The sequence below is a fragment of the Chrysemys picta genome, chromosome 19, assembly GCF_011386835.1.
Source record: "Chrysemys picta bellii isolate R12L10 chromosome 19, ASM1138683v2, whole genome shotgun sequence".
Lineage (NCBI taxonomy): Eukaryota > Metazoa > Chordata > Testudines > Emydidae > Chrysemys > Chrysemys picta.
Window position 1 is genome coordinate 6,325,610 of NC_088809.1, and position 16,673 is coordinate 6,342,282.

A 16,673-nucleotide genomic window follows, 5' to 3' on the forward strand; every position below is an offset into this window, starting at 1 on the left:
AGTGTTAATAATAAATAACTAATAATATGAGGTAGAGAGAAGTAGCCATCCATGCAGGCAGTTCAATAGTGGGGATAGGAAAAAGAAAATTTTGGTCAAAGCCATCAAAGTAAACTCTCTTATTAGAAGTGCCAAAGGATCATTTCTATCCTCATTTGGACTTTGTATCTCTTTTGACTGAAAACACAGTGTAGGATATTCAGTTTTATCTACCTCAGAAATGTGAAGGGCTGAGTTAACCTGACAGGATCTGAACCTGTGGTTCCAGAGAATCGCAGTATTTCAGACCTGATGCTTAGATATTTCTAAGCCATCCTCTTTCAGGATTTAAGTATTCAAAGTGTTGTTAGTCCAGAAAAAATATACTGCTTTATCTAGTTCCCACCTTCTAACGTAAATAAGTAGAAATTATTATTTATACAACTCAGAATGCATACGAGGTCTTTATATATATATTCTATCAAGACACAAGGGTTCTGCCAGCTCAGACACTGACTTACAGATGTTAATTGATTTAACAGCACTGTGCCCCAGATTCCCAATCCGTAAAAAGGAAAATGAGGATACTTGACATTCCTACACACTAAGGCATCGTGACGCTTAATCCATTCATATCTGTAAAGTGTTTTCAGATGGTCATCACTATAGAAGTATTATTGTCCTATTTTAAGTCAAAATATTCCTTGAAAAGTGAAAAACCCAAGCTCTACTTTTGGCAGAACTGAGATGCCTGCATGATATTTTTAAATCCTAAAGCCAGTCAATGGATAAAATGTAAACTATGCATGTTACTAGAGTTTTCTATGAAGCAAAAAAACAAACAAAACTGTTACCATACAAAGAGAGTGAAGGAAAGTTTCTACCTTTTGTTGCAATGCAGATCATAAATAGGAGTTTTGAACTGTATGGATTTGACCATCTCTCCTGATCGCAAAGAGTAAAGGTCCACACAGCAATAAGGTGGGCTTGTGCTGAAAGGATCACAGAAACAGAAGTTTAGATACCGTACATTTTAAAACATTTTAAACCATTGTCTTAAAAATATTAGAACCAAACTATTCATGATTTGTCCTTCTGTTCCCGCTTCTTAGCCCCTCCAGGCCCAATCTAGTAAAAAGTATGAGAAGGCTATTCAAATGAAGCTCAACACTCTGGGCTTTTGTAAAATAAAATTGATAAAGTAGCTAGAAGAATAGGATGAAGAGGTGTGGATATACAGATGAAGTGAGATGGAAAGGATTATGACTTGGGTTTGGGAGGAAATTCAGTTTGCAGAATATTTTGTTCAATCATTTCAGACTTTTGTACTGTTATTAGAAACCTTACCTATAGCATTACCTATAGCCCTTTTGGATTTTATTACAGTAGTGTGGCTAGTAATGAATTTCAAGGATCTGAAACATCAGTGTCCAAGAAAGGCATTTCCTATAATTCTACATAATCCAGTACAATCTGCTGTCAATGACTAGCTCTCAATGCAACCCATGTAGTTAACTTTCTGGTGATAAGGTTATATTCTTGTTAAAGGTATAAAAATGGATAACATCAAACTTATGATCATTTCACGTTTGCAACTAAATGGGCAATAATAAATAATTCAATAATTTACTAGTTATGATAAGCAGTGATAATTACAGATTTCAAAAAGCATAACCACAGTGTAATTACATTGTAATTACAGTGTAACTAAAAACAAGTTTTATAAAATTTAACCATTTTAAAATTAAGTTACACAAAATACAGGCTATTTATATTACTGTAATCAGCTACAAAACAGGCTACAAAAGAGTATCACTAAAAGCAGAGTACAACACATCACAACTTATTTCTCTGCACAAATAAATCTCTCCTCTTGGAGGCAAGATTTTTCTCCCATTTCAAACACACTAGAAAATGCAGAAAGGAGGACAAGACAAGTCATAACATGATCTCACAGTTAATTCCCCACCAGAGATGGCAAATGCAAGATATCTCTAGGTAGAGAACACAGATATTAAACATTTATTAAAGCTAATGTTTAAAATCAAGTTTACACAAGTTAAGAAGGAAGGTACTGTACATCTGGGGTCAGGCTTGAGTCATGAGAGATTACAAGTAGCGGTTACAAGGTTCACAAGATACATACATAGCACGTAACCAGCATAGACCCAGATTAGGGTGTGGGAGTTTTTAAAGCGTCAGTGAATAAGTGATCTCGGGTATGAAACCCATAGAATGTATTTAGAGTCCAAGTGAGTATTGGTGTAGGGAATAGGTACATGGGTGGGGTGCGTCCCTTGGTTCATCAGGGAAGCAAGTGGGTTATTTCCCTGACCGGCGGTCTTGTTTACTCGTCCTAGTACTGACGGTGTCCTGTGATGTGCTCTGTGCAAATGTCTCTGGACACCTTATTATACTGGATTTTAGCCAAAAGGCCAAGCAACAGCATCCCATTTTTGGTTCAATGATTAAATGATTTCAACAAAATTTATCTTTGTATCAGAAATCTTATTTTTTTTAAGATTTGCACAGATGCATATAGTTTAATTAAATAACCTGTTTATGAATAATGTTGAGGTCCATTTCCCAGCATGTCATAAATTTGCTAATTTCCAAAAAAGATTAATCCATAAATTCAATGTTGTTGTTATTGGTATTTTTAAGAGAAATAAAATCTTCTTTTTTTTTAGTACAGTGAAACCTTCCTCAGTTGTACAAAACAAACTCTTCTTTGTGATAAAGGTAAGCTAAAGAAAAGGAGGTGAGAGTATGTTATATAAGTGAAATAACAGCAAAAAAAAGTATTTGCTTTCAAACTAATTTAAATCTAATTCTCATGGGACAAAACAAGTTTTTCCAAATTATTTAGGGACATATTTAAACCTGCCAAAGGTCCAGTAATAAGAAGAGGGTCATTCTGGGATCCTCTTTCAACATTCTACATATGTCCCAAAAATTTTTGGAAGGAAAAGGTTGAATGTGAGCCTCCTGTCTTTGGAAAGGGAGAGGGTATTATTACACTGATTCCATGGTAATGAACAGCCACGAACCTTTTCTGTACAACCACAGTCGGACAAGTGTTTAAAATTTCACTGATCCCAAAGTCAGACTTCGGAACAGCGGATCTGACCCACAAAATATGGGTCACTTGACAAGTATGCAGTTCTAAATTTGTTCTAGCTATTTACATAGGATTTCACTCTAACACTTACTTAAATGGATACATATTATACTATATGGCAACAGTTGAATCACATGGCAACTTCTGCTATATAGACATGCAGAACCCACATTACATTTATTGTAGACTCTTGTTTAAACAGTACTGATCTTTTCAAATAGTTTGTGTTGCTTTTATCATTTTACTATAAATAAAACTCTACAGCCATTTCTTAATAAAAGGGCAAACTTTCTGTAGATAGAAAAAAGTGCTGAGTGTTACAATAGAGTTGAGAAGGGTAGTGGTGGATACCATTTCACAAGCTGGAGAGAGGCTTTGATGTGGCAGTTCTCTTCTATAACACCTTTTTTCCCTCCAAGAGTGCATTAAAATGATGGCTATTTCTAGGTCAACGAATATGAAGCAGCACAAATTGCCAGCTGAATAAACATACTAAGTATGGGTAAAGAGAATGTGTTTCCTTTTGCGTATATCTGCTTTATTTTACAGCATTTTACACAATTCCTGACACAATACTTGCTTGTGTTTTGGATCTAGGCTGCTCAAGAATTTTTCTGGAGAACTAAGGACACAAATACGATGCATTTCCTATCTAGAATCCAACAAGAATATGGTGTGCAAAATAAGCATATACTGTTGAGAACCAATATGCACACAAAAATTTTCAAAAAACAACAACACATAATTAACTCCCACAGAAATTCTTTCGGAAAGAATCATTTGCTCCAGGCACATACCTACGTTAATAATTAAAGGAGAGGGTACATCAGTGTCAACCATTTACAAGACCAAAAGATGGGACACAACAATCAGTCACCTTCAATTAGCAGTTCATTACTACTAGAGGATGTTGGAAAGCAAGTGCTGATCTATTTGCCAACTTGCCCTGATTTAACTAAATCTGCTTCCTAAAGCCAATTTAACCATTTTGGTGCAAGTCTGTGCATGGAACTCTCTTATTTCAGAACAGAAGTGATTAAGGTTGATTTAGGTAAAGTCAGACTATAAATTCACACCTCTTGTTATCGCTGTGCAATTTGTGTGCACACCAACCCTGTAATCTTGATAATTAAACTTGGCATTTGGACAACATCATGAGTGAGATTCTCAGCATTAAAGGCACTAGGGAAAAGTAGTCAAAATAATTTGTTGCTAAGGTCCAAACCTACAGGGGGAGGGATAGCTCAGTGGTTTGAGCATTGGCCTGCTAAACCCAGCGTTGTGAGTTCAATCCTTGAGGGGGCCACCTAGGGATCTGGGGCAAAAATCAGTATTTGGTCCTCCTAGTGAAGGCAGGGGGCTGGATTCGAGGTTCCTTCCAGTTCTATGAGATAGGTATCTCTCTCTCTCTCTCTGTGTGTATATATATATATATATACACACACACACACACATACAATCTGGTAATACAGGCTTAGCAGAAATAACTGTGTTTAGGAATGGGTAAAATCTCATGTAGTGTCTGGAACAAAAACAGCACAATCTCTAATATTCCTTGGACCCTCAGGCTGGCAACATGGTGGGCTAAAAAAACAATGAGGAGTCCGGTGGCACCTTAAAGACTAAAAGATTTATTTGGGCATAAGCTTTTGTGGGTAAAAAACCAACTTCTTCAGATTGTTCTCTACTTCTTTTACATGATGCCTTCCCCTTGGCTGGTCATGACAATATCATTTTACCAATATTCATGTAGATGAGGAAGCAGCTTTGGCTAAAACAAATAACATCACATTTAAAAGGAAAGGCTAATGCTGCAAGAGAAATGTGGCTTGGATCAAAAGTACACTGAATTTCACCAGGCTTTGGTTCAAAGCTTTCTTGCAAACCATACCTTTCTTCTCGCTTCCTATTGCACTGCTGCACATGGTCTGGCAAGTTGTTCCTATGATCTTCTATTTACTTTTGGACCCCCCCCCCCAAATATACAGGAAATGTCAAATATTTTAGAACAATGAGAATCTGAAAATGTTGGATCCAATCATCAGAATTTTTTAGCAAGAGCAACAACAGTGAAGTCAGTGAGAGTTGCAAGCATTCTGCAAGTTTTTGTACATCACACTCACATTTTATATATAAAAACATTAACATTTACACATACTTTCCTACCATTCTAAGACTCAACTTAGACATTTACAGATAATTTATAATTTTATGTTACAACCATATTAGACAATTACTGAAATCTAGGAATCTAGAAAGTTTTGCCAGGCCATCTTGCATCTAATTCTACAAGAAACTGTGCACCTCTTATGAGATGCACTGAGGACCAGAAATAAGCTACTGGGCTAAATTTTCAAAAGAGCTCAGCAACCAGTTAACAACTAAGTTCTCCCATAACAAGTTGAGTTAAAGACTACAGGGGAGCCTAATTTTTAACTGTACTTGCTAATTTGTGTAAAAGCTACAAACTGCCTTGTCTGCACTAAGATTTTACCTTGACGTAGTTAACCTGAGTTAGCAAACTCAAAACCACACCTTTTTTCCTACTTAAGAAAAGGCCTCGGTGGCCAATTGGATTCTGAGCACTTCTGAGAATCTGGCCACTTCATTTAGGTACTTACATGGGGGCACTCCTGAAAATATGGCCCCGATTCTGGGAATTATTGAAAATCTAGCCCCACCAACTCTTTTTCACTAAGCACTTAAGCTAGACCTTGATTGAGGTAAAGATATTTAAGAATATTAATCTCCTCCTTCCATACCACTTACTCCAAGCACATCCTTTTACTACTGGACTCTGTTATTACTAATATAGAGAAAATACTAATATTCTAAGTAGATTTATATTAAAAATCATAAATGTGTGTTCAATAAGATATAACAGGATACACAGAAAATAATCAAAAACATTATCCTTTACCAGAGGCTCTAAGGATCTTGGAAAGTTTACTGAGACAAAATATTTAATGTAGGAATTTTCTTTGCTAAGCAACCAATGGCCAAACAGATACACACTCAAATCTTTAAAGTGTTTGAAGAGACACCAATTATGTTAACATAATTAACAGAAGTACATTTAAATTTGTACCACAGAAATAGAGGTATCTCAACTACTGTGGAACAACAAGTAAAAACTTCACTTCATGGACTGCATGGAAACAATCTTTTTCAAAATAATTTGAAAACTTTTGCTTGAAAACCAGAACACAAAGTCGTGGAGCCCATGGAATGCAACACATCACAAAACTGAGAAGGTAATAAATTGCTCCATCTTGTTTTCTTTCTGAAATAGATTAACATTAAAATCACCAATAGGTCATGTATGCTCCCTACTCTCCTTACTCAAATAACATAAAATACACTGGTTATTGAAAGGTCTACTTTGCATTAATTAAGACAACACAAGCTGATGTCTCCAGAAGACTATAAAACAAGTGAAGTTTGAGATAAGTAGGAAACCCTCTAGCAGATAAAAGATGACAGCCCATCCAGTTCTCCGTGGTCAGAAGAATACTGATCATAATTCAGTGTCTCAAAGATAGTTATGTAAAGTAACACAAGTGGACAGATGGAGATCTTCAAACAGGAATGTGGAGGACTATGCTTTCCTTACCTGGGGTAATAATATTCTTAAGTCTGTCAGAAATAAAATACTTAAAAAATAATTCGGGTGGATGATCCATATTTTTATTGTATCCTAGCTGTCCAAATAGATGCTTAGTATAGAGATATGAAATGAATCACTGAAGACTCAGAGCCTTAAATTCACCAATAGCACTTAAAAAGTTTCCCTTTGTAAACATAAAATATAAGAATTCCACAAGACTCTTGGGTTGTTTTGATTTGGTTTCCACAACTCATCATTGCACTGTGGAGATATTAGAAGAAAAAAATTGTAACCGATGCCTTGTACAGTTGGCAAATGAGTATATCTGTGCGTGTGTATTATGATACAGGTACCGTTCATTCACAGGTTGTTGTTTTTTAAAACATGAGAGTCGCTCCATTTGTAGTAGTTCTGAGTGGAAAGATGAATGTACACACACAAGTATACAATCTAGCAAATATACCATCCATTATATAGTATATTTATATAGCTATAAAACTTAATGCAGCAGCAACCTGTTTAAAAACACCAAGAGGAATCCTAATTTTTATACTTGAATAGGAAAACATTTAAGGTCAGCAAATCTTATGGTCTTTAAGAAAAGACCAAAGGACCTGACATAAGACTATATCTTGTGCACAGAAAGATTTAGAATAACCTGCTCAGAAGGACAAACTTTTTCTCATGTCACAAGCGTGACCATCCATAAAAAAAAAAAAAAAAAAAAAAACCCACAGAGGAAAGCAGAAAACATGAAACAGCTTAGTGACATGAGACCAAACCTTCAGGATGAGAAAAATCAGAATATACACTTTTCTGAAAGACTGACCACTTCAGAAAGGTTTCTGTTTACAGGAGACCTTTCCCCTTAATTATCTAGCTTTAATAAAATTCCTGTTTCTGAAAGAAGGTTAATTTTCCATCATCTCCCTTTATTTTAAATATTGTACTGCCATTGCAAAGGTTAGGCTCAGGATTTTCAGAAACTGAGGTCAATGAGAACTGTTGGATAAACAGGCAAGTGTCAAAATCTGGATTTAGGACCCTAACTTTACATTCCTATTTTTGACAAATTTAGCCAACTCGTTTTGCCCCTGGGCATGTATGATACGTAATTTTACTGAGAAGACATACAACGATAGCCCTCAGGAATAACAAGCGGAAGTTGTGGTATGAATAGCACATGTTGTATAATGATGATGAACCTACATTACATGAATAGAATCTTCATTTGGAAACACTATAATGATGCAGTGGCTTGTTATGGTACCATATTACCTCCTAATAACTGTGCAAATTAACTCATGCCCCCTCCCATCACTTTATTCTGGAAACCAGTGTTGTAAATAGATCACATACTAATAGCTGAAAATATTCCTGCAAACAAGGAATATGATGTACTTAATAACTTCACCTTTGCATACTAAAGTTTCCTTTTCCAATGAATGAATAACTTAAGATAATTAGGTTAAAAACCGTAATGACAGAATTAACCAAAAGTTATAAAAATAAGAGTAGGTCAGGTCAGCAGAATAAATAAGTGATCAACAACAAGGGCACTTGATTAGAGAGAACATGCTCTGATCAAACAAAATGTAATGGAAATTGTAAATGCAGACAGAGATGTTTTCTTTATTAAGAAATCAAGACAATGAGGAACAGGAAAGATTATGGTCAGAGGAAAGGTCAGGAACATTAACCTAGAAGAATGAAAATGATAGGGATGAAGTACAGGAAAAACTGTATTAGATCAGTAAAAGAAGCCCACGAAATTAAGATCTCTACCAAATCCACTAAGAAAACTAAGTAGGTGAGAACAAAAGTGAGAGAAAGATGTCAGATGTATAAAAAAAAAAAAAAAAAACACTACTGAAGTTGCAGTTGCTACAAAATATAGAATCCCTTCACTAAATGCCACAGATTCTAAAAGCTAGAGGGAATCTGAAGAGGAGTGAAAGCTACCAACACTTCTCAGACTGAATTGTGGAGTAGAGCATAGATCACAAATGCATAACAGCGACTGTTAGACAGCTATCCCAAAGGAAGACGAATTCAAAAGAGGCACTCTTGAAAACAAAAAGAAAAGAGTTTCATTAAAGTAAGTATAGCGAGGGGAGCCTTCAAGACCAGCACCTCCCAGCAAGTGTATTGGGGGGATTCTTTGCAATCTCAGCACTATCAGTAAACCCCACCACAAACAGCTATCAGAGGAAGTTGGCCTTAATGACTGGGAATCCAGAGGACTGTTTAAACCAAGAGACCGTAAGAGAAAAGGAGAAGCTGTTTGTGTATCATCTGTCTTAAGTGAATGAAGGAAGAAGTCGCCTGCAAGCATACAGCAAGGCAGATGTAATGTAACTCGGTGCATAATTAAGGGAAGATGGAGCTAGATGTAATGTAATTCAGGATGATACAATTTCAGATACAGAGAGGGACATGTAGCATAGCTATGCTGGCACCTCAGGCAGGGATCAGTTTACAAGCAGCAGCTGGAAAGAGGCTATTTACCTTCTTCATATAATGACCTTATATTTTATGCACTAATGTGCAAGGCAGCATAAATGGCAGGAAGAGTTCTGTATAGCTAGAAAAAAAATTCTACCAGCAAGTACATCCATGGCAAATAAACTTAAGATTTATGTTTAGTCAGTGACCGTTCTAATAACACACCTGTGATCAAATGTGATCTTACAATTTTTTGAATGTTTAGTTTTTAAACAGAAATCAACATTTAAGAGTAACAGACTAAATCATGACTCCGTATGAGTTACTCTATATGACACAGGAGAGGTAAATGGGGTATCTTTTGCAAATGACTAATTTGTGAAAATTAGTAAGGGCCAAATGTAATCTCCACCAAAGTCAATGGACAGAGATGCCTGTTGACTTCAATAAGCATGGATTGGGCTAAGTGAGCGGGCATGACAAAGCAGCAGACGTGTGTCAGCAAGCATAATCGGCTCCTTTATTCTGGGTACGTCCAGACTACCCGCCGCATCGGTGGGTAGCGATCGATCTATTGGGGATCGATACATCGCGTCTTGTCTAGACACGATATATCGATCCCCGAACGCACTCCCGTCGACTCCGGAACTCCACCAGGGTGAGCGGCGGTAGCGGAGTCGATGGGGGAGCCGCTGCCGTCAATCCCTCGCCGTGAGGACGGGAGGTAAGTTGAAATAAGATATGTTGACTTCAGCTATGCTATTCCCGTAGCTGAAGTTGCGTATCTTACATTGCCCCCCCACAGTGTAGACCAGCCCTTTGACAAATGTAGTTTTAGTTTAAATATAACACAGTATATTTACTAACATTTTGTAAAAAATAATGAAATGTTGGAACTGCAATACCATACTTCATGATAGCACTCTGTACTTTAAAGGTCAAATCCTGCTTGCCTTACTTATGAGTAGTACCACTGATGTCTATTGAAATAATTCACACATTGGAGCTACTCTGAGAAATATTGTTAAAAAAATTGGAGTAAGTTTATGTGTGTGGATTAGTAAATTTTATTGCATGTGAATTAGTAAATTCTACTTCTGTAAGTTTAAAACTATCCATGTGAACCAAGTTTCTATAGCTACTGCAACTCTGCTATTTTCAGTTGAAAGCATCAGACATTTTGTCATTTCTCTCACAGAGTTATGACATATCTATCAATAATTCACACAAGACCAAAAAAGTATGAATAAAAAAAATCTGGAAACCATTCTTTCCATTTGGCAGCTGTCTATGGAAGTCTGTTTTATAATTTAAAAAAAAGCTCTTTTGCCATTACACTGTTTCAAAATGATGTCAGGTGGCCTTATTTGATTATTCTATTTTGAAGCACAATTTAATTTTCAGCAAAGAAATCTTGATTCTGTAAAAAAAGAATATAACTACTAGAATATGTCTGTCACTGCTCCAGCTCTTCCTGGACATGCTGAATCTCTTTGATAAACTACCCTTCTATTAAGAAAGGAAATTTCTGCCAACAGCCTTTAGAATACTAGCACTCAATGACTGCATTACATTCTTTTAGTGATATTTTACTTGTTTAATACTATCAGTGACACTAATTAAATTTCTTCAACTCACAAAACTCCTGTATACAATATCTGTTGCTGGTGGTTTCTGTTTGTTTAAACAAGAGATACAAATACTAGAAAGTTATACTGAAACAGAGTGCATTGACGAACTGCAAATTTTTAAAGGACCTTAAAAGTAAAATTATATATCTTCAGGTCTAGTATGCAGTCTTTAGGATTCTGTACATTTACGGAGAGATATGCTTTCTTAATGTTGGATAATATCCACTGTTAGTACATCTTTGTAAAATATTTTACAAGAGATAGCCTAAACATCACCTATCAACATTGCAAGTAACTGCTTTTAATTATTTCAGTTACTGATTTCAAGTTTTTCTCTATACATCAGAGATTTTACTACTTTCATTCATGATATTTAACAGTCATTCAACGTTATGAAAAACGGAATAAGGTATTTGAGAAAGTGACATTTTCCAAGAATGAGCACGTATCAGTAAAACACAAAACAGCAGAGACATTTTAAACGTTCCACAAATTGCAAGAAGCATGGAAGCAATTTTCTTATTTTTAAATAAGAAAAAGCTGCACCAAACAGCCATGTGTTACTAAATCCAATCCTTTAAATAGAAGAAGGAAATATATTTGATTTGGCATTACATTATTTGAATTAGACTCCAAAAGATCAAGCACTACACTTGTATCTATCTTTATTAATTAAATAGAACAAATCTAACGAACAAGTACAATGGAAACTTCCATATCCTCTACCCCCATCCTTCCACAAATAGGGAGGGGCTAAATTCTGTCTTCATAGCTGGGCATATAGTGGAAAACTATAAAAACCAGTCATCAGCTCTACAAAAAACAGCTCTATAACAGGTAAATAGGGAACCTGAGTTCTAGCTAGGAAAAAATAAAATATGGTAAAGGAACACTGTAGTGTTTTTGCGTGGAAACAGGAAATGTTTGCAGAAAAAAAGGAAGTGGTGTGTGTTTGCCAAAACCCCGACTACACATATCCTGATACATACTATATGAGCAACTACGTGCACAGTATTCAAATAAACTGTTCCTCCAGAGCCAAGGAATGAAGTAGGCACAGAAGTATGCTTACATACATCAGTTCATGTTGACAGTTACAACCACTAGGGAAAAAAGAGATGTGGAGAGTGAGGAAAGAAGGTAACACTGCTGTCCAAGTCCTTAGCTGACAATTCATGAGGCAGGTCCAGGTAACTCTAGGGTGTTAAGCCTTGTACATGGACTGACACCAATACTTAATACCAGTACTGGTCATTTTACATATTAATGTATTCATTGAGTTGAAAAGTAACAGTCTTGTTTCCTAAATTTTCATGGATAAGTCATTTCTCCATAAGGCAGCACAGCTAATAATTAGAGCAAGAGACTGTATTCCAATTTCAAATGGTAACTCCTCATATGCTCCTGAACAATTCACTAGACCCATATGTACCTCATTTTCCCTATCTGTAAAATGATATTATCCATTCTCAGATGAATGTAACCACATTTTACACACACACACACACACACACACACACACTTCCACAATTTATAAACAAGGCAGCCAACCACCATTGTAATAATTTGTACGTGTATATGAAATGATTCTGTAGTGCTATACCATACTGCAAGTATGGCACTACAGAAACATTTCATATACACGTGCAAATTATTATATGGCTGATTATAAATTATGGAAGACAACATGGTAACTAAACACAGTTATGTAAATTATGTGCATTCTATCATTATCAAAAGCAATTACAGAAATTAAATTGTATTTAAAGACAAACTCCAAATAGATAAATGCAATTTACAGATAATTAAAAAAATCAAGTTCCGTAACATTTTCCCCAACATTTACAAGTACAGAAGTTAAAATAAATATATTTTAAACCATACGTGTGTGCATATATTTTAAAATAAAATCATAATGTACATACTTACTTGTGTGTTAAATCTGCTCTCCCCTTTCTTACTCTATCCTGGTTCACAAGTTAATTTTAAAGGTCATAGACATCTATTTATGCTATCTATTGGCCTTTTACATCAAATGTACTTAAGGGGATATGGCAAAGGCTATGCTTACGTCTAGTAAAAGAGTTTACAGAAGTGCATCTTTGAAAGAGATTATGAACTTCTATTAGTAAAAAGCCTTAGTGATGCCAGGAATTACTGTACTTTTTTTTGCCTCAGAACTCTTTACAGGGATAGTAAAGATGGAATAAAGTGAACCTGTTTTTGGAATTTAGTGAATGTGAAGATGAAGAATTCATACAAGTACAATTAATTATAATTCTCCTATGTAACATTAATATTTACCTAAAGTCAACTTTTAAACAACTGTTTGCATATATTTCTTCTTCTACCCAGCTATAGGAAGTTACATGTGTGTATGGGCAAACCTCCTCCTATCATACTCTTTTCACATAGACAGTATAATGAGTTATAACTATTCTGTACTCATAATTCAAGGATGGCTTTTTCCTCGCAGTTTTATCACTATCCATAACTCACTAGCTGATACTTTCAGTGAAGAGGATTGGGCGTACAGACTCCTGTGAAGTTGTTGTAACTATCATTCCATGAATCAGTTGTCAAGTGCTGCTTGTAAGTGGCAAGGCCAGCACTCCCCTACAAAAGATCAAGTGCATCCACTTACTGTAATACTAGAACACAGTATGCACAGAACATGCATGCACCATTCAGTGATCACAAATGGCATTTCTCATAGTGGCATGAATGTTCGAGGCATTTTATACAACACGGAATAAAAGGCTTCAAAAGGAATTGAGACCAAATAAACAAAAGAGGGGAACAGTTCATGGGGGGGAAGATAGTGAAGACTTGATGCATCAATCATGCAGCAAGCAAGCTACATATCTGTATTCGTTCAAATGTAATATTTGAAACTAAATGATCTCCAGCCAGGAAATCATGAAGTTACTCAGCAATATATAGATTTCCCATTTGTGAGACACAGGCGCTGCCAGCCCACCGTAATATGGTATAGTTGGGATCTATGAATTACACACATGTTTCAGATGCCTAAAGCAAAATATTATGGGCCAGATCCTCAGCTAGTGCAAACTGTATAGTGCCAGATGTGGCTCTTTATTTTTAAAAGGTATTGAAAGGGACCTTGAGGTACAATCAGTGTATACACCCCTAGACTAAGTTGGCACCTATATGTTTAAGAATGCTCATTACACTGTAAACCAATTATACAAGGTAAGGTTATTTTCTGTCTCTATTAATAAGTAGAGTAGATTCTGTTTCCGGGGATACATGTACAGTGAAATTGTTTATTAACTTTCAGAAAAACCAAAGATGACACACACAAATAGTTATATTATACAACGTACCACAACGCTTAGAGCAAACTTTGGAAAACTCAGCTTGCTATGTGTCACAAAAACTACAGTTCTATAAAGAAAAAGCATTGAAAAACACTAAAGAAAAATTCTAAAAAACTCTTACAGTGTAGTTTCTCGGTATGCTAAACAATACTGTACTTACAGTTAATGCTCCTCATGTTTCACACAGAGCAAAGTAGCAGAAGATTTCTCAGAAGAAGTTTAAAACATAAAAATTAGGGCTGCCGATTAACCTCAGTTAACTCACGTGATTAACTCAAAAATATTAATCGCAGTTTTAATCACACTGTTAAGCAATAGAATACAAAGTGAAATTTATTAAATATTTTTGGATATTTTTCTACTTTTTGAAATATATTGATTTCAATTACAACACAGAATACAAAGTGTACAGTGCTCACTTATTATTTTTGATTACTAATATATGCACTTTAAAAATGATAAACAAAAGAAATAGTATTTTTCAATTCACCTCATACAAGTTCTGTAGTACAATCTCTATCGTGTAAGTGCAATTTACAAATTAGGGGTTTTTTGTTACATAACTGCACTCAAAAACAAAACAATGTAAAACTTTAGAGCCTACAAGTCCATTCAGTCCTACTTCTTGTCCAGCCAATGCAAAGAAAAACAAGTTCATTTACATTTATAGGACATAATGCTGCCTGCTTATTATTTATAATGTAACCTGAAAGTGAGAACAGGCGTTCGCATGGCACTTTTGTAGCCAGCATTTACATGCCAGATATGCTAAGCATTCGTATACCCCTTCATGCTTCGGCCACCATTCCAGAGGACATGCTTCCATGCTGATGATGCTCATTAAAAAAAAAGTGTTAATTAAATTTGTGACTGAACTCTTCGGGGGAGAATTGTAGGTCTCCTTTTCTGTTTTATCCGCATTCTGCCATATATTTCATGTTGTAGTAGTCTTGGATGATGACTCAGCACATGTTGTTCATTTGAAGAACACTTTCACTGCAGATTTGACAAAACTCAAAGAAGGTATCAATGTGAGATTTCTAATGATCGCTATGGCACTTGACCCAAGGTTTAAGAATCTGAAGTGCCTTCCAAAATCTGAGAGGGACGAGGTATGGAGTACACTTTCTAAAGTCTTAAAAGAGCAACAGTCCGATGTGGAAACACAGAACCCAAACCACCAAAAAAGAAAATCAGCCTTCTGCTGGTGGCATCTGACTGAGATGATGAAAATGAACATGCATCGGTCTGCACTGCTTTGGATCATTATGGAGCAGAACCCATCATCAGCATGGATTCATGTCCTCTGGAATGGTGGTTGAAGTATGAAGGGACATATGAATCTTTAGGGCATTTGGCAGGTAAATATATTGTGACGCTGGCAACAACAGTGCCATGCAAACACCTGTTGTCACTTTCAGGAGACATTGTAAACAAGAAGCAGGCAGCATTATCTCCTGCAAATATAAACGTCTTTGTCTGAGTGATTGGCTGAACAAGACGTAGGACTGAGTGGACTTGTAGGCTCTAAAGTTTTACATTGTTTTATTTTTGAATGCAGGTTTTTTTTTTTTTACATAATTCTACCTTTCTAAATTCAACTTTCATGATAAAGAGACTGCACTACAGTATTTACAATGGGGGAACTGAAAAATACTATTTCTCTTGTTTTTTACAGTGCAAATATTTGTAATCAAAAATAAATATAAACTGAGCACGGTACACTTTGTATTCTGTTTTGTAATTGAAATCAATATATTTGAACATGTAGAAAACATCCAAAAATATTTAAATAAACGGTATTCTATTGTTTAACAGTGCGATTAGCCAAACAGATTATTACAGTGTATAAAATTATACACAGCCAAACAATACTCTGTATCCCACTGAGACAGCAGCACTTTATAGCGTTGTATTGCTGCATTTTGTGACATGTGGCACGCCTGTCACTGAAGTGTAAAGTATAGCACAAGCTGGCCTTTCAGCTGTGGCATGCCTGAGTTGAAAACCCAGAGTACAACATGCTTTCCACTTCACTGAGACATGCCACATGTCACAAAATGCTACTGTGCCATCATATTTTGGATTAGTTAATATAGGATAAGCAATTTAATATGGACTAATATAAAACAAATTATGAATTCTAAAGTCCTTCTAAAGAGTGTCACACTACATCCATGAGGTGTTGCACTCGAATCTCCAAATTGGCCAATATTTAAATCATAAGCATGCAGATGGATCAGGGGAGTCAGGTCATACAAGTGGTTTATTAGAACAATACTTTTACATATTCCAATTATATTTGTATATCTAATGACACTTGAGGATAGCTATCTCCCAAGACAAACATTTCACTTCCAATTTTTAGCTGTAATGTATCTGGCAACCCCAACATAAAAATGTAGTTCTTTATGATGCTATTCTATGGGACATAACGACTGGGCCAACTTCCGCTCTTTGAGCGTAAGCAGATTAGACTTCTATGTGCGCTGAGCAGATTTTGGCCGCCTTTGATCATTACATGAATGAGCACGTGTCTGTGAATATAT

The 16,673-nt window shown here is 35.8% G+C and overlaps 1 protein-coding gene across 19 annotated transcripts in view; it reads right to left on the minus strand.

Annotated features, from left to right (window-relative positions):
- BCAS3 (BCAS3 microtubule associated cell migration factor) overlaps window positions 1-16,673 on the minus strand; it is a 488,284-nt gene that overhangs the window by 406,095 nt on the left and 65,516 nt on the right. For all 19 annotated transcript variants that reach the window (XR_010593801.1, XR_010593802.1, XM_065573036.1 and 16 more), the window contains one exon: window positions 864-971. Coding sequence is in view for 17 of the 19 variants with exons in the window: in XM_065573036.1 (XP_065429108.1) it covers window positions 864-971 (108 nt within the window). In the remaining 2 variants the exon portion in view is untranslated. The remainder of the gene's footprint in view (window positions 1-863; window positions 972-16,673) is intronic.